This window comes from Anoplopoma fimbria, chromosome 10 (genome assembly GCF_027596085.1).
Source record: "Anoplopoma fimbria isolate UVic2021 breed Golden Eagle Sablefish chromosome 10, Afim_UVic_2022, whole genome shotgun sequence".
NCBI classification, from domain to species: domain Eukaryota; kingdom Metazoa; phylum Chordata; class Actinopteri; order Perciformes; family Anoplopomatidae; genus Anoplopoma; species Anoplopoma fimbria.
The window spans coordinates 11,432,998-11,452,630 of NC_072458.1; the positions used below are offsets into that span (position 1 = coordinate 11,432,998).

Here is a 19,633-nt window from a genome sequence, read left to right on the forward strand (position 1 = left end):
ATTAGATAATGAGAAAATCTGTTTCTGACATCTTGCAATTTGAACCGAGACTGAAGTCCGCCACCTTTATTGTAAACTTCATATATGCCATGCAAGATCAGGGAGCTCACTAATGTGTGGCGGCGCCGAAACTAAAATACGAGTCTTTGTCTCGTTTCAACCACTTTGTATTGAATCGAATAAACAAACGTACACGGACCCTGTACCTCCAACGTGATCGTTTAGCACTCTGGTAGCTCTACTTCTTGTCCTCTTATGTTGGACTGAGGACAGACGGCTGCAGTGACTCACTATCGCTTCTAGAGGTAAAAGTGGTTCAACAAGACAGGACTGGGCGGGGCTAGCTGGTTAGCATGCTCATTTCAGTAGATCCCAGCAACAGAAAACATAGACGTCTTTGACGCAATGTCGACACTGTAACCTCTTCACATTCTGTTGATGAAGTTTATTAAAGTTATTAGTTTCAAAATCAAATTCTGGTCAGATCTTACACGCTTCAATCCAATCCCAGCTGTCTATAAGGTCCAACATTTCATTTCATTCAGAAATACATCAAACCATGGAAAATAAATTCGGCTCTTAAAGCTATTTCAAGGAACCCAGAGCATCAGATTAAATAAAGCTGTCATCTCCTCTCTTTTCACTTTTAGAGCTAACGGCCCTGAGAGATCACTGATCCACTTTCTCAGATCAGGCGACAAAATGAGCCAGGTTTGCCCGAGACGAGGAAACTCTAAAGCTAAGCATATACAGCGGGTAAAATAAGTATTGAACACGTCACCATTTTTCTCAGTAAATATATTTCTAAAGGTGCTATTGACATGACATTTTCACCAGATGTCGGTAACAACACAAGTAATCCATACATACAAAGAAAACCAAACAAATAAGTTCAGAAATTAAGTTTTGTGTAATAAAATGGAATGACACAGGGAAAAAGTATTGAACGCATGAAGAAAGGGAGGTGCAAAAAGGCATGGAAAGCCAAGACACCATCTGAAATCTATCAGTAATTAGAAAGCAATCCTGCCCCTTGTCAGTGCAAATTAAGTTAGTAAGTTAGTTAGTTGTCCAAGAGCCAAGGACCACTTGTGGAGAGCTTCAGAAAGACCTGGAATTAGCAGGTACAATTGTTTCAAAGAAAACAATAAGTAATGCACTCAACCGCCGTGGCCTGTATGCACGCTCACCATGCAAGACTCCATTGCTGAAGAAAAAGCATGTTGAAGCTCGTTTAAAGTTTGCTGCACAACATTTAGACAAGCCTGTGAAACACTGGGAGACTAAAGTCTGGTCAGATGAGACCAAAATTGAACTCTTTGGATGCAATAATACACACCATGTTTGAAAGTCAAATGGCACTGAACATCACCCCAAAAACACCAAACCAATAGTGAAGTTTGGAGGTGGGAACATCATGGTGTGGGGCTGTTTTTCAGCATACGGCACTGGCAAACTTCATATAATTGAAGGAAGGATGAATGGAAAAATGTACAGAGACATTCTTGATAAAAATCTGCTGCCATCTACCAGGATGATGAAGATGAAACGAGGGTGGACATTTAAGCAAGACAATGATCCCAACACACAGCCAAGGAAACTCTCAATTGGTTTCAGAGAAAGAAAATAAAGCTGCTAGAATGGCCCAGCCAATCACCTGACTTGAATCCAATAGAAAATCTATGGAAAGAACTAAAGATCAGAGTTCATAGAAGAGGCCCACGGAACCTTCAAGATTTGAACACGTTTATGTGGAAGAATGGGCCAAAATCACACCTGAGCAATGCATGCGACTAGTTTCTCCATACAGGAGGCGTCTTGAAGCTGTCATTACCAACAAAGGCTTTTGTATGAAGTATTAAATAAATTTCAGTAAGCGTGTTTAATACTTTTTCCCTATGTCATTCCGTTTTATTACACAAAACTTAATTTCTGAACTTATTTGTTTGGTTTTTGTATGTATGGATTACTTGGGTTGTTACCAACATCTGGTGAAAATTTCATGTCAATAGCACCTTTAGAAATATATTTACTGAGAAAAATGGTGACTTATTTTACCCGCTGTATGTCATAGCGCCACCACGGCCTCACACAGCAGACACAACCCCTAACAGACACACACAGTGACCGACCAATAATAATAATAATAATTAAGCCTTTATTAGTCCCACAATGGGGAAATTATTTCTCTGCATTTAACCCATCCCGGAGGAGCAGTGGGCTGCAATGAAGCGCCCGGGGAGCAACTTGGGGTTAGGTGTCTTGCTCAAGGACACCTCGGCATGTTGCCGGTAGAGGGGTTCAACATACTCTCTCCAATCTCTCTCCAATCTTTCTTAGAATGAAAACATTTTAGTTATAGGAAATAATAACAAATGTATGACCCTCTTCCTTATATCAGTCCAAAAGTCTTGCTATGTATCGTGAATAAAGCAGTACACAAGTGCTGTCACCAAAGGTCAAAATTTGACCAAACAGCAACTTTTAGACCCACAAACTCTGGCCTTAAATATCCTGAACATTCCACAGAGCAGCCTGGAACTATCTTACAAGAACAACATGTTGTCCTCCATTCCTCCAATGAAAACGCAGGTTTAGTTCATAAGTTCCTCAAAATGTTCTTGGTCCCCTGGTGAAGTTCATGAGGTGGAAAGTGATAGAGTTTGAAAGAAATGTTTTTTTATTAGGCAGGACAACAAACACAATCAAAATAAGATGAAAAGAGGGAAATGTAAGATCCATTGCTTTGGGGGCTGAACTACATTAGAGACCAAAAGTAAAGACATGTCTCGGCCTCTGGTGTTTTGACTCTGACCATTTTTTTATCTTTTTTTTTTATTTGTCACTTGCAGAATTTGAAGTATTCCTTTAATATTAGTGTAAGGAGTATGGATACAGCTGGCATTATTTTATCTTTATCTTACTTATTCACTTTTAAGGCCTTAACACACCGGTGGCTTGTTGTCTGTGCGATGAATTTGCATATCAGTATACTTTTTCTGACTGTTGATTTTGTCTTGAAAATGTTCATGCAGAACGCAAACCTTACGTGACGATAAAGCTTTTTTTTTCAGAACTAGGTCAATTTTTCAACCAATCACGTTGTGCAACACAGGTACATACAAAATGTGCACTATAGTGTTAAGTAATTATCTTGAAATCCTGAAGGAAAATGTCACCATAATTCACAGCATAGGTTGTATACTGTATGTGTTTTCTTATCCAGGATTATCCAGGACTGAGGAGCGCTATGGTTTTAGGTTAACGTTGTGCATCTGTGTGTCAAATTGTCAGAGCGTGCGTGCATCTCCCATGTGAGTACTTACAGTATCTAAGGGAAGTTTCTTCAAAACCTTGTACTGCTTCTTTGGCTCCAATTTGTAGATGCACTTGTCTGTGATGAGCAGTCCTCGGTCGGTGCTTTTGTTGAATCTATTCACCTGAGAGAGTAGAGGAGGGAAAAGAGAGAAGGATGAATCTCCACGTTCGTACTTCTTTTGCTTTAGAACCCTTTTTGTGCATCTTGTAGGATCTTTTGGGTTATCACTACTCTCAATTCAAAACAGGTTTCCCTTGTGGAGCTGCGAGTGAGCAACACTCATGAAACAAAACAAAACAAAAGGCAAGTTCAGGTAAAAAGACAAAGGCTCTGGTGGGTTTGTCAGTGTTGGAGGTTGTTTTATTTCACTTCATCAAAGCCTGCATATCTTCATATGTACTTTAGCTAAAGCTGACGAATTTAGTGGAAGCCCTCTCTCTGCATTGGCTGATAAGGAAAAGTGGCCATTATTATCCACAGGGAGATGATAAGAGTTAATCATGAGGTGAAATAATAAGCAGGGCCTCAGCTGACCCCATTTAGTGGAGACACAACAGGCAAACTTTAAAAATGAAAAAGACATCTTAAAGGTTAAGGAAATCTTTAAGGATTGATCCTCTGATTATTTTTATCTAACTTCTTTTTATTCCTTTCTGTAATCTCGAAAGATGAGCCAAAAGAAGAGAGACTGTGAGGGGGTGGAACAGAGAACACAGCAAGTGAGAAAAAAAAAAAATTCCCAAGGCTAAAAGGAAGCAACAAAAGACAGAAACTCCTTGTACAAAACAGATATATTCATGTCAGCGTGTTTGTTTTTCTCCCCCTACGTACCTTCCTACAGAAGCCAGAGAAGAGGACCTGACTGTACTCGTTTCTGTTCCTCAGCTCCTTAGAAACACGGATGAAGCTGGAGCTGGTCTGAGGACAGTCTCTCACCTGCAGAAATGAAAGACCCTGTGTTATCACAAAGAATTCGACAGCTACAGTGCGGCGGTGTGGGAGTGTATCTCCCCTTTAGTCGTAAAACTCTGGGCGACCTCTTTCAGCCTCTTTTTATCGCTTTAATTCCATAAGCAGCAGATCAAAGCTCGTGGCCTCGGGTCGCTGTTACCAGACACGGTGTTTGACGTGCCGTTGGAGGGGGAGCAGCAAGGCTGATACTGGAGCTAAACTGCCTGATGAGAAATGCAGTCGGGGGACATTAATCTCGATCCGTGTCACAGTCTCCCTCCTATAGCGTGGAGCCGTCACAATGATGTCTTTACTTTGCGGCTCTGTTTCTAACATATTGCAGTGACTTAATGTTTGTTTTTACGCAAAATTGCACTGCAATGTTCCCTTGAAATATTTTCTAAGGATGTGTTCATACTGACTAAGCCAAAGCATGTGGCCAAACATATGAGAACATCCCTTTGATGTGTTGATATGTCCCCTAGTGCCAGTGAGGGGATATCTTACGCTAGAGCATATGATGATATTTTAGTGTGCTTCTAAATTTGGGCAACATAAACCAGCTCCATAAAGAAACAGATTTCCCAGTTTGATGTGGAAGAACTGGACTGGCTGAGCCATATCCAACACCATTAGAATGAACTTGGACAAGCCAGGCCTCTTCACCATAAATGCTCTTTTGGCTGAACGAGATCAAATCTCTGAAGTTTCTCAAATCTTGTGAGGAGGGAGTGGAAGTTTTTAAAGACAAATGTTAATGGTTTTTGAACTAGATGTTAAACCCAATATCATGGATGTATGTGTGTAGCATTTCTTGGGGATCTATTAGCAGAAATTAAATATAATATATATGTTTTCATTAGTGTATAGTAATGTGAAACTAAGAGTTGTTATGTTTTCTTAAGCTCTGGCAAGATCCTTTTGTGCTTTTACGTTACCTGAAGGCAACCGTAGTTCAGCAACACTATCGTGAAACTGCGTAAACGTGAGACATTGAGTGAAAAACTGTGATACTGCCAACCGCTGTCTGAGTTCTGTTGCTCCTAAAGTAGTTTTAATATCTAACGGATGTCTTCTAAGTGAGGCGAACAACGTAACCACGTTTTTCACTCGGCAGCTCACGTTCTTGGAAAGGGGGGATTGAGACAGGGGTATTCAATTTGTTGCAATCTGCAACTTCCCCGCTATGGAGTTTTATACAACGTTCACAGATGGCCTTGCTCTTAGGGCTACTCCTCTGAAAAAGGTTTGGTTCCCTCACATTTCTGAGTTTAAGCATGCCCAGTAGTCCTTCTCTTGCTGAGCTTGTTCAGATCATGATCGTTTGAGACTTCCTCTGGAGCCATGCTACTTTCTGTTAGCTCCCCGCCGCACACATTAAGGGGATAAAATAATGGTTGATGGGTGTAAATGGCTACAGGAAATAGGTTGCGTGTGATGGAAATTAATGTTTTCTCTCTTCCCTTTTGTCCTGATGAGCGAATTTGATTTCTCAGAAAAGCTTGAAATCCAAATAATGAAGCAAACTTGCTGAAAGTTGATCTCTCGTTGAAGGTTTCTGAGAGTACATAACATAAACTAGTTGGTCTGCCTTTGCCGTTTCATGTTCCCAGACATTTGATCTAAAGCTAACATACAAGTCACGTTTCATGCTGACCGCATTCCGCATTTCCTGCCGTTGTCTATAGGTCTTTGTGGAATTAACAACAAGATCGTGGAGCTGGAGCCCTGAAGGAGGGCGGCGAGTCACGGGCCGTCTGACAAACTAACGAGGGGAGTGACTCAGTCATGCTCTCGGCTCCCTGAAGGCGTCTCTCAAGCCTTCGGCCACCAAATGGGCTCAGATTAGCCGTTAAATGAGCTGACTGTGGGATTCATTAAAGGAGGGCTGTGTTCACAAGCACCATCCTCCTTTGGTCATGCTGTTATACTCGTTGTCACATGCGCCATATACATCCACAACCACAGATGATTTCATCCAACACACTGCTGGTCATTCAAGTCTTGTTTGCTGTGATGAATTCAAGTGAAAAAAATCCAATGGATTTTTTCCAGTTATTTTCATAAAAGGAATAAGCTTTTTCTTGTGTCACAGTGAACCGTTGAGGTCCTCTTAGGACGAGTGCTTGCAGAATGTTTTCTGTAAATAAGGAGAAAACACTACACTTCTAAGTAAAAGCTATTCAAAATAGAAGTGTCAACACGGCAAAGTTCATTTATTATTGCTCTCGCTTCAAAGCAAAACAAATCTCCCGCAACAACTACAAATGAAACCCTGGATGTGTACATACGTAAAAAGCTGTTTTTCCTCATTATAAACCTTTAAATACTATGAAGGCACAGCTTTTTTTTGCTTGTTGTTTCGTCCTGCTATATTTGAGTATTTTGGGCAGTGTGTCTACCACTTTTGTAGCATCCTCTTGGATGCATGCCTAAGATCTGACAAGTGGTCGCTACGGTTTTGTGGGGTCTCTGAAGATATAGACACCGCAACACATTTCTTCGGGTCAAAAGTTTTGATTGAGAAGGATTATTTTTGTAGGAGTCTATATACTGTATTTAGGAAAATCCTCCTCCTTCTACCTTGAAGGTTATGTTTGTATTTTGCTTTGGTCAGGTGGTACAGGACTCCTCCTCTTGTTCTGTTTTTGTATTGTCTTTTGTCTTGCAATTAAAAAAAAGATATAATCATGAAAAAAATACCATTCATTGGTTAGCACTAAATCATAGTTGCCCTGAATAACTAAAAAAATCAAAAATGCTGCATATGTTTTCCCAAGGTCCAGAATGAATCTTTATGGTTAACTGGAATTAGTTTTATATGAATCTTCTTACATTGGCCAGGTAGTCCCTCTCCCAGGCCCTGCTGACTCCCCAGTCCTTCCTCTCTCCGCTCAGAGCAGTCAGAGCCGCCACTTTGGCCCGAACCTCCAGCATGTCAGACGGAGGGATGTTCTTCACGATCTGCCTCGCCCACCACCTGACAACAAGGGATGGGAACAAGGCAGCACGTCACGTGGGCGAAATAAAAGATCAAAGGCACAACAACAACAAAAAAACAATACAGTAGGAGGAACGGCTTCAAGATTAGGTCTGTGAAGGATAAAAATAAACTCTATCTGCAGTACCAAAACATATCCGTGCTGACCCAAAACTCACACACCCAGAGAATCATTCAAGTTATTCTGCAGTTGATGAGAATTATTTAAAACTGAAAAAAAACCTCAATGCAAATTAGTTTTTTAGAGCTAAATGAGAGGATTGATGTCACTCTAACATCTGTGTGTTCAATATGAAGCTACAGCCAAGAGAGGATATTTGTTGGTTTGTTTGGCTTGTGCATAATTTTACAGTGAAACATATACAGTAATACTGAAGGAAATTAGAGTAAGGACGCAATGAAAAACAATAAAAGTACTGCATTAGCACGGCACAATGTACATGTACTTCCAACACTTGGACTGATTCAGTGTTTGTATGATTGAGGCTATTTTTTCAAAACACTCATAACACTTTCGTTTTATCACCTGCACAAACAGCATTTTTTTAAACCAAAGTGTAAAAACAGCTTGTTCATGGCCGAGTGTGGTAACCGCCTGGAGTCTCAGGGTTAAGCTTTGGACAGATTGAGGCTAACTGTTATTATTGTTTGCAGTCTTTATGCTAAGCTAAGCTAACCGGCTGCTGACTGTAGTCAACAGTTTCGTATTTATCGTATTGCATGTCAAACTATTCCTTTAATGCATTTAGGACCTATATATTTACTTCAGTGCTTACTTTTGATACAAGTGGACTACTTACTTCGCTGACGTTTGTTGGAAGTTAAATATCGTTTGTTTAAGACTCAATATTGTACAGAAATATTTTATTGTGTTTTTAAAGTTTTTTATGATGCATGAGTTTCGTTCTGTGGGATCTGACCTGCGATGCAGCATGACTGTGTTGTTGTGAAACTGGGACAGAGCTGCAGGCGGGGTCGGCCACTCCACACTCTTTCCGTAGTCGGCCATGGTTCGCACATTAGCGAACCTCCTCTCCACCTCCCAGAAGTGGGCCTTCACCTTGTAGCGCTTATAGCAGCCCATGATGGCGTAGATGGCCCTCATTCGCCGGCACCTCTTACGAGCCAAAGCCCCGCGCCACACCTTTGGGGAAAAAGAGGGACGTGTTGAAGACAGAAAGATCGATGAGAGAGTCCCACTGAGCTGCAGACGAACTCGTGCTCCAGTTAAAGAACCAGACTTCTCTGCAGAGTCATCAAAGTAGGTCAGGGGAGAGAGAAAGGGAGAAGTGTGTTTCGTTGAGCGAGTGAAGTAATTGACTGAAATGTAACTGTAGCTCTGGATCTCATTAATTATCCCAATTATTGTTTCAGGAAATTAGGATTCAAGCTGGCAGATAAATTTCAGTTAAACATAACCAGCAGCCACGTATTCATGAGGCTGAGGCAAACTGCGATCTCCACTCTGAAACCCAGAGGCCCGTGTTTGGAACCGTGGAAGATAACATTGCCGGGATTAACTGAGATCGCATGATCGGAGCTGCTCGTGAAATTAAATTAGTTCTCTGTGTCAATTAGTTGTACTGTTGGATCAATACATCCTTATAAAAGTGCAATCACAGCCTTTAAAAACATCCGTGGAGATCAGACATTTCCAATTTCCAGTCTTGCTGAGGCTGTGGATGGATAACACAAACAACTATGATGACAAATAATATAGCAATAGTGATACTAATATGGCTAACCTTCTGCAGGAAGAGCACCAGGATGGGGATGAGGGCGGCTCTCTCTTGCTCAAGGGTGAAGAGAGACCGCGGCGTTCGGACAAACAGTTTGGTGTGTCCGTACGCCACATCGTCCTGGAAACCGTGCTGGGTGACGATGGCCTCCACGGCCTCTCTGTCCGAGCCCATCAGGTGGTTCGGCCAGGTGTACTCACACGTCATTTTATACCTGCAGACATTCATGTACAACAAGAGTGCTGTTCAGTATCTACTAAAGTGGAAACAGGTGCTCTAATGATTAACTGGAAAAGTGTTTTTAGTCAGTGGTTGTATTTAAAGGGGCACTAGTACATTCCCATGTACTAGTCATGGGAATAACTACTCAGCCTGTATTTGTATACTTTTGTATAATTTCTTTGGTTTGGAAATTTGTTTAGTCTAAGAAAATTATTAAATTGACATCTGATGATTATTAAAGATGTGGGTGATGAACAAAAGGAGAAAGAAGCTATCAAGTTGCACAATGGGAAGTGTAGGATCTAGTGGGTCTTAATTCAGGTAAGGAACTAAATGCCTGGAAAACTCTGCCTCTACTGCATCAAATCATCTAAAATCCCTGGAGTTATCAGAAAATTTTGAATTTTCCTCAGCCATCCACAAAGACAGCTTCAGTCTCAAATGGAGAACAAAAAAATACTCTGGTTTTACCTAATTTTGTCAATTTTCTAGAACTCTTTCGGTCTGCGTTTTAGAGTTAAATGGGGGAAAAAAGCATGCATCATTGTTCTCAACTGTTTAATGTAGTTTGGAGATTTCCATTAATTTTAAGTAAGATAACTGTTATGGTAGTTGTTTTACTGCAGAGTGGGTACATTTTACACCGCTCGTGTAATACTGAGCTGCTGTAATACGAAAAGACAATTTCCTCACAAAGGAGGATGCTGCAGAAGCCTTGCTTGACGGAGCATTGTGTTGTCTTACCGCTGCAGGACCCGAGCGTAATGCTGCCTGTAGGCAAAGCCAGCTCTGCGCACCATCACATTCTCCATCAGGCCGAGGTAGGCCACCTGATGCTGGCAGCGAGCATCGTCAAACAGCACAGGAGACTTCATCTCGTTGGGCTTTATGCACCGCACGTAGTAAGGCTCCTGAAAGACAAGACAAAAGAGATGCTGCTAATCCTCTGAGAGGCGAGTAGAGAGATCATCTTTCAATAAGAGGACACCAAATGCCTATTTTTTGTTATTTCCCAGCTGGGCTCCATGAAATATCACATCGTCACATCGCTGCAACTATATTGTGTATCAATTAATCATAATAAAAATGTATAGTTTTACAGAAATATATACTTCAATACTGAAGGAATTAAATTAAGGACACGATGAACCACAATAAAAGTGCTGCCATAGCAGGACACAGTGTACACATACTTCCAACACTTTTTAGTGTTTGTATGATTGAGGCGATGTTTTTTCATAACACTCTTGTTTTATCACCTGCACAAACTTGTGCTTGTCTTTGATTTTTGCATGTTTTTCATCATCGTTTTCATCACTGCTGTGTCCATCACTGTGCGTGTAAATAAACTACTATTGTAAACTATGAAAGCCAAGCCGCAACGCTGACAAAAACAAGTTCACTGACCTTAATCACACTTTCAACAGACGCTACAGTGAGCAGCTGATCCTCCTAACACATCTACTTATTAACAGCGCGTTTAACTGAACATCACATCTGTGAAGGCGTTAAAGCCTCCTGTGTGGAGTAACAGCTGGACGCCCGTACCTTGACAGTGATCTCTGAGGGGACGCGCTGTCCTGTCACAGAACAGGGACGGCCGTGTTTTAACTGTCTCTCACTCTCTGTCTGTGAGAGATGGTGGAACAAAGTGAACACTTTCTGCTCCCCAACACTGTCATCCATTATATCAATGATGCATGTGCGCTGTGAGCCCCCAGTTTCAATTTAAGTTCAGTTAATGGTGGGTTTGGGAGCAAACAAGAGTGGCAGAATGGGCACAGGTGCTCCTGTTCGGCAGTAGAAGAAAAACATTCGCTCTTTCATTGTGACCTGAAGGTTGCCAGGGGAGCTGCCTTTCATTTTACCTCAGCCACACCGAGACAAGATGCTACAACGGCCTGACAGCAGGCCGTCCCAAAATAACAGCAGGAAATGTCAGACTTCAGTCGGCGAGATGAGGCCAGGAGAGGTGTGCAGCACATTTAGTGGTCCAGCACCACCTCCCCCTTCACCGCCCCTATCAACTCCACACGCAGTCAGTCGGGATGAGGACAAGCGACCTACAAATTTTTTTATTCTCTGACACCGAAAACAGGACATTGCTATGTATGTTTGTTCCCTGCTGGATGCTGCATCTCGTTCCACGTTTTTGTCATGCATGGTGACGAGCCGTCCTCCCAAAAGAGACATCGCACACGTACACTGGCAGCCTCAGAATAGCCTGTGACTCATTGAGGCTTTACAGGGACCAGAACAGGCAAACTGGTGCAGAGCATCTTACTGATGATGGCAGCAACGTAAACTAGGGAGAAGATCTACATCTGTGCTAAATACTCCAACTCCAACATGAAAATATGATCACAAAATCAGACAATTTCTGCCCTACAAACCCACACACAGAACCTAATTTGGGGTCAAAATGTACTGACATTTTGGCATCTGTATTACCATATGAAAATGATTATGCCATAGAAAGGTATTTAGTCAAACCACATTAACTGGTTGCGTAGCCAACTCAAAGCAAGACAGCTTTAGCTGTGATAGCCACGGCTAGCCTAAAGCTTAAAAACATTTACTTATTGATTTTCCTGTAATTCAAAAGAATAGAAATTTTGCTGAATCTTCACTTTCTTATTCCACAAAACTAAATAAGGCAGCTAGGCAAATCATTTCCTGATAGATAAAAAACAAACTCCTTTTCAAGTTAGCTAGCTTAGCAGAACTCACTCACTAACTGTGTAGCTAACTAGACAGCTAAAGCAAGAGAGCTGTATCGAACTAGCTTAGCAGCACTCTTGGTGCACTACCATCTCAGCTAGCTTGGTCAAGCTATCTTGAATAACATATCTAAATGTTTTCATTGTAAACTTATAATAATTAATACAAATTTACTAACTAATTTTGATATTTAATAATAGGCAGAAGACAATCACCTATCAAAACAGAAATATAATTAACTCCTCTGAACTATATTGCCTACATTGTTTCTTAAATAAAGTAGTTTAAATGGACACAAAAGGAGAAAGAACACCATTTTTTACTAGATTATTTATCTATTATGGGCGATCTATGGCAATGATTTTGGAGTTAAAAATAATGTAAAAATATATACAAATAAAATAATTAGTGAAAAGTTAGAAAATGAAGGCAGTGCAACCTTTTCATCTGTAACACAGTTTTCTGGCCAGCCTGAAGATATCAGAGTGTCCTTAGTAACTGCTCTCTGCCTTTGTAGCTTGGCTTTACTATATATTTGTCAGAATCATTTATCTTTAATCAGTTTTTAAGCCGCAAACCACAGCTTCCCCGAAGGGGTTAAAGGGAACAGGAAGTCAATCTTAAACTGAAACCACAGACCTTGCACCCCAGTTTATCCACCAAGGCCACAATGGAGTTTTTGAAGAGGGTGGCCGCAGTCAGAGGTCGCTTAGTGACCTCCGTGATGCTCAGCTGACCATCTGGCCACATCTCCTTCATGGCTGGGTTTGCACTATAAGGGAGAGAGGGGCGCAATAGAGGATGTAATTAACTGGGTTAGCAGAGGAGTGATGTGAAAAGAACTAATTTAACACTTAACCCAGTTTCTGAACTGTCAAGAGCATCATGATATTTGGCACCTGTTGTACATGAGACGCTTGAAATCTTGGAAAAGCAGGTCCTTGTTTTTGTCCAAAAAGCCCTCGACGGAATATCTGTGATGGATGTAGAAGGAGAAAATTAGATCATTGAAGTAGCTCCAAAGAAGGAAGGTTGTCCCACTAAAGAGCCCTTGTAGTGAAGTGGTGTGTCAAAAAAAAGATGTTAAAATTACAAGGAAGTCACAGTTTAAACAGTAGGTGTCTGTCACTAAAAGGGTAACTATCACTATGTTAACGGACTCCACTCTACTTCCATTGATTCACAGTCTTCATGCTGGAGGATTAGACGATTTACAAGTTAGGAACGTGGTCCAATTATCCCCGCAGCTCACGTTTTAAAGAAGAAGAGAAAAAACTGTCTACAAACTAATCTGTCTGCCTTTTTTTTAAACTGCTCAGTTGGGTTTGGTAAGGCATCAGCAGGAGGTCACGGTTGTACAGTTACATAAGCCGTCAAGCCCGGGGGTAGGGGAGTAGTGTAAGCGTTGCCTCAAATAAACCTCTCCCTCTCCTCTCTCCTTCATAATGTAACAATAAATTACACAGTGTGGATGTTTTCCTAAAAAAATGCATCCTGCATTCAAAACCCTACTTTGTACTGAAGTATTATCAGCTTAATGTGCTTAAAATGTACAATTGCCAATGTGATTGATGTATTATTCAATATTTTTACTTTTAACTAGTGTATACAGTCAGGTAGTTTAATCCAGTGGTTCCCAAACTTGGGGTCCTGCCCCCACTAGAGTGAAGATACATTTGGGAGTGGTGAGATGATTAATGGTAGAGCAAAGAAGCAAAAACAAAGTTTTGCAACACAGTTTTGTTTTTTGTGACTTCTCTATAATCTTTTTGTGAAATATAACCTCTTTAGGGCTCAAACAGTTATTTAACCATGGGATGTGTTTAAAGGAGGAAACACTCATACAGAGATCATATGCCAAAAAGCCTGAAGAACAAAACAGCTTACATTATATCAGTAGTGGATGAAGTATTCAGATCCTTTACTAAAGTAAAAGTACAGCATTGTAAAAGTACTCCATCCCAAGCATGCATCCTGCATGACAAATTCTACTTGAGAAAACGTACAGACGTATAGCAGCAGAGTGTACTACAAATATTACAGTAAAGGTACTTGTAATTTGTCCTGTAAGTAGCGTAGTTACTGTTGTAGCTGGTCAAGGTGAGGCTAGTTTTTACTTTTTTAAATATAATCTAGGGGTCGATCCCCCTACAGCACTTGAGTAAAAGGACATCCACCACTGCAGTAGTTCACACCCTCTGTCACACACACATTTTTCCCACACATTCTCCCTGCATCCCTCCCTCTCAAACAAACAAACACACACATCCACACACACACACAAACAAAACCACGGACACACACAGCATGTCACATGTCGCCTGCATGGCCCTGTCCGCGACTGTGTCCTAGAATGTCACATCTGGAGGCAAAGAAGCGGAGGCTGGCTATGACAGATGTGTCCCCTTGGATCACAGGCGCCAAAACCACCTGACCAAATCCCGGGAAAGCTCACCGGAGAGAGATGGGAGTGCGAGAGGAAAAAAGAGAGAGAGCGAGCAGTCAGCAGGACAAAATAACAGGCCACAAACACTCATTTACAAGGACAGGACAGGACGGTGCTGGGAGAGGACGGACAGGAGAGGACATGCAGAGATAAAGGCAGCGATCCCTCCAGAGACGTGAGGATGATTTAGAGGGAAGTATATCAAAGTATGAAGGTCAAGGCTGGTGCAAGGAGAGGGCCGTGATGTAAAAGGTTAAGGGAGCACATGCTGAGAGCGCCACGACGACAAAGATGTGAGATTTCTTGCACTGTCAAGTCATGCAGTGGGGAATATGATATATATCTTATGGCTGCTCAAAGTGCTGCATGTGCAGGCGGAAATACCGCAGGGAATAAAAATGTGGATGGCAAAGAGAGTCAGGTGAGCTTTGCAGTACAGAGGGAGGAGAAAAAGAAAAGAGGAAACAGGAAAGAGGAGGAGGAGGAGGGAGCGAAGTAGGTCAAAGCTTGTGATAGTGGTGGTGCGCTGAGAGTGGTTGTGGTGGTGGGGGGGGGGGGGACAAGGATGAGGGTATATTTAGCCAATTTAGACTCAGATGTGGTGGGGTGGGACAGGGGATGATGAGGGGTCCAGTGAGACACCAGGGAGCAATATACCAGAGGTGACAGCTCAGCGAGCCCGGCCCCGGCATGAGGCGGTGTGACGGGGACACGCAGTGACAGGGACAGCCATCTGTCATCACCGCTGCAGGTCTGTCACGCAGGCTCTTTATCCAGCCCGCCTTGTTAACGCCGGCAGTAGAGTGCATTTACTCTAGGACTTTACTTATATGTATGTATTTTTTATCACATTAAATGTCCATCATTAAATCATGGTAGAAGTGTTTTTACACACTGATTTTACATATAAAAAAACATGAAGAGCTAAAGTGGTAAGTTGATCATTGGAAAATAATTCATCAACTTTACCTAAAGTGACTGTGAGGAATTTTTAAGTGGTTTTGAAACAGTCAAAGTTTAATCCTGATGCCCCTATATGACCTACATAAGTAAACAAGACCATGAAGGAGTAGATTGTCCATTTCTATTTAATTATTCTTAATGCTTCTCATCTGTGCCATCGGGTCAGATTCTAGTGAAATCAGATGAAATCCTGCAGGTTCACCAGAAAATCCCTTAGCTCAGACTCCAGCAGGGCCTCCAGCAGAGACAGGCCCACAGCAGACAGACCCTGACTCATCTTTGCTGCCGCCTTTCCCCTGTAGTTGGAGTTCCAGAAGCTTCTCCTGGCAGCTCCACTGGGAGAAAAGGCCTAATTGCTGGGCTGCTCGGAAACACTACTGCTTATGTCCACAGGGAGCGCCAAAATCAACACAAAATGAAAGTTCCTCTTGCAGTTTAACGTTACTCATAATTCATCAATCCTATAATTTATTTCATGGTTTAAAATGTTGGATCTGGATCCTCTGAGGTTAGGGTAATTGTGATGGGCATTTCTCACTAATTTCTGATTTACAAACAATTAATGGACAGAAATTAGCAGAATAACCCATAATGAAATTACTACAGTTACAGCTCTATGTAAACTAGTGACAAACAAGAAGAGTGAACTCAGAAGAGTGCAGATCTCTGCCAGGTGTGTCTGCACTTTTACAAGATGGCGTACCCCCAGTAATGTTTTCTATTATCACATCACTTCATAGTCGCTATTTATAGTACCATTTATAGTGTTTTATTTTTATTGTCATTACATATTTAAATTTAAATTTTTATTTGCTCTGATATTTGCATCTTATTTGTCCATATATGTGGTTGTTCCTATTTTGTAAACTTTACCTGTTGTACATGAGCTTTTTCCCCTTATCCACATCTTACTTACATGAATCAGTGATTTTTATTTTGCACATGCCCCTCCATCTGTTTATGTTTGGGCTCAGTGCTGCTTGATGTGCTCTCATTTTTGTATGTCATCCGGGGGGTAATTTTTATTCTGTAAATCTTTTAATCTGGAAAGCACTTTGTGTTTAAGCTATAAAAAGTGCTGCATAAATAAAATTATTATTATCATTATTATTATCATACTCTCCTGGCAGAGATAAACAACTCCACCTCAACCAACTACAACAGTTAAATGCTGCTTCCACATTAATACCTCAGCAATGTCATGACATAACGTATAATAGTATAACCCTAACGAAGGTCATTTTCCACATTAAGTACTTATCTTGGTACTTTTACTTAAGTGAAGGCTCTGACTACTGCTGAACATTGACAAGAGGGCGGTTAGGGAGAAAAGGGCACGGTGCAGTAAATGTCTGTGAGAGCTGTCTTGAGCTCCAGAGATGAAATTGCTCTGTGTTTCGGTGTGTGTTTGACATCCTGTTAGCCTGGATTTCCCCGTGTCAAGGACCTTCAATAAACCCTCCTCCATTTCTCCTTGATTACTGCTGCTGCCACATCTCAAAATTGTCTCATCAGCTGGCTCCGTCCCCCCTGCCCTCTTCCTCCTCCTCCTCCTCCTCCTCCTCCTCCTCCTCCTCCTCCTTTGCTGCTCCCTTGACATATTGATGTCCTTCCCCTCTCTAGATTGAGGGCAGTACACATGAGCAGCGGGGATCTTTCTGAAACCAAAGCCCCGTCGAGTGACTTGCTGGCCAGGGGCCTCATCTGACCACTATGACGTTTAAATCCGGTGAGCACATTAAAGAAGTGGAGCAGTGATGGAGAAGGAAACCCAACAAACCCCCTCTAGTCTGTGAATGACCAAACGGCCACTGACTTAAACAAAAACAACTGTGCTCTTGGAATAGGATAAAGGCTAAAAAGTCTTAATATGCACATATCTGCTTTATAGCTTTACATGTGAGAATTAATCCTATAAAAGCTTGGATCATCTTGTGTTTGAATGTGGTCGGTTGACTTTTTGCAAGTCACCAAATTTTCCAAAGGCAAAATAATTATTCAGAAGGATCATAATAAATTAAGACTAATATAAGATGGTTTAAACTACACATTTAAAGCCCTAACAAGTGACCATAACACATGTTCATGCTGTTGTTGAGAACATCAGAAACTATTCCTTTATTTGCATTCCAGATCAGATCTTTCCTATACATCAACGTGCTTATTCTAATTTTATTGCATGTGGTGCAAAACGTGCATGTGCAACACAACTTAATATTTGTGACACCTGTTGGAAAATACTCAAAGGTTTCACCAGAAGTTACAAATCAGGGCTGCTCTTTTTTAACATTTGCGACCTCTGATTCTGTGCAGTCAAGAGCATCTCCTCTCCTGTACGTGTCTTTGGTTGTGTCTTCGTGCCTGAATGTGCAGGTTAGTGAATGCACTTTACTGTTTGTGTGCGGCTGAGGATTTTTCTTTATTGTGTTTTCACATGAATAGATTTATACAGTAGCTCACAACTCACATGTACGCATGAGGAGGACATCTGACACTTATTTGAATAGGTGGCCAATATTCAGTGACTACACTTCCTGTTTGAATACTTAAAAATGTGGACTAAATGTGGATAACTTCTGATCCGTAAAGCTGACTGGAATGCCTCTATGAATTCACCCACTGCTGACCTCTCTTAATAGGATTGTTTGCCTTCCACTTCTGAATTCTGCACAGTCACTTATTCATTATTATTGACAAAGCGCGTAAATGTGCCAGCGACTCACGTGACGTCTCCAGCGTAGTGGAGGATACGGAAATGTTTCTGAAAGTCCATGGTTTTGTCGGTGGGGCTGAGCTGGAAATGAAAATGAGATGCTGTGAGTGCAAATATTACAAACATATTATACACATTTGCTGTTTACAGATGAATGACTGCTGCTTTTTGGGCCCCGGCTGTTTGAAAAATGATCTCATGATGTCTCATAAGGCAAAACTCCCTACTGACAGCAACACAGAACCACACCTGCGTTATTGTACATTTAAAAGTCACACTGTAGTATGGAGTCCCTTTGTTCTTGCTTGTTATTTTCAAATCAAAACTCAAAACAAAACACACAAGAAATACTAAAATACTTTGTTTCTATCTTGCAACTTGTGCGGAAAGTTTTTTATTTTTCAGAGTAAAGTCTGAGGAGAACATATCAACAATATGTCGCCCACTTCCTACTTACTAAGTTACAACCACGTTTTCAGAGATCCCTTTTTAAGCAGCGTTTCAGTTTCATGTTGAGCAGCAGCCTAACTAGGTGGGTAGGGAGTCTTCTGAATGTCCACATGAGAGGGAGAGATGAAGCCTGAAGCACTTGTGTCATGTTTTTTATCTGTTCTAACCTTGCGGGAGGTATAGTGGGGGTGCTGGGCCAGCTTGGTGTCCATGCTCTCCAGGCAGACCGTGTCGGTGACTTTGCCAACAGTGAGGCATGCTTCGTCCAGGATGGAGATGATGCCCTTGTGGGGCTGCTCCACCAGGTCCACAATGATCTGGTTGTTGAAGTAGTCGATCTGCGTGTAAACGGAATGGTTTTTAAGCAAGAGGGAAATGTGGTGATGTTTACGAGTCATGCTAGTGCATGTGCTGCGTGTGTCGGTTTTAATCCAAGTGCATGCTTGTTCACTTACAAAGTTACTTTTGTGTCACATCTATATATACATATATATATATATATGTAGTACATAAATACCGCTCAAAGAACAATTCATATTATCAGTAAGGTGCTAAAAACATGTACACAATACCAGAAATGAAAGGGTAACTTTGGTATTTTTCAACCTGGACCATATTTTACCATGTTTTTGTGTCTAATTGACTAATGGGGACATTATTTTGGTCCAGTATTTAGGGACTGCTAAACGGGCTGAGATGTATGATCTTTTGAGCAACGCCTTACTATCAATGTACGTCCACTTAAAGTGCTTGTTTTTGCCGCAGACAGGCTCAGATTGTTGTTATAAGTTTCTGACATTATGGAAAGAACCCTACAGAGAAACAGTGCTTCATCCGCTCTGTTTGTTATTGTGTCATGTGACTTGTTGCTTGAAGACAGGGAAAACCCTGTGGGCCTAATAGGATCAGGAAGTATGCATGGATTAGAGTGACACATTTGTATGTGGCAAATGCTCTTATCTTTCTTCTGTTTAGTTTAACAGTGGTTTTCATACATAAATGTTGCATTAGCGCCAGCATCTGGAGAGCACTGGTCCTTCCTTTTTATCTGTGAATAGTATGGGAGACTCAACAGCGCAGTGAACAGTCTTGAAAAGATTCACACAAA

General features: G+C 41.4%; 1 protein-coding gene across 1 annotated transcript in view; it reads right to left on the reverse strand.

Moving 5' to 3' along the window:
• The window catches only part of myo1g (myosin IG), a 45,777-nt gene that overhangs the window by 17,144 nt on the left and 9,000 nt on the right, over positions 1-19,633 (reverse strand). Inside the window, exons 11-20 of the mRNA XM_054606035.1 lie at positions 18,693-18,863; positions 18,086-18,156; positions 12,853-12,927; positions 12,593-12,725; positions 9,977-10,143; positions 9,017-9,224; positions 8,192-8,415; positions 7,106-7,250; positions 4,151-4,255; positions 3,327-3,440 (exon numbers count right to left, since the gene is read on the reverse strand). Of these exons, the coding sequence (XP_054462010.1) occupies positions 3,327-3,440; positions 4,151-4,255; positions 7,106-7,250; positions 8,192-8,415; positions 9,017-9,224; positions 9,977-10,143; positions 12,593-12,725; positions 12,853-12,927; positions 18,086-18,156; positions 18,693-18,863 (1,413 nt within the window). The remainder of the gene's footprint in view (positions 1-3,326; positions 3,441-4,150; positions 4,256-7,105; positions 7,251-8,191; positions 8,416-9,016; positions 9,225-9,976; positions 10,144-12,592; positions 12,726-12,852; positions 12,928-18,085; positions 18,157-18,692; positions 18,864-19,633) is intronic.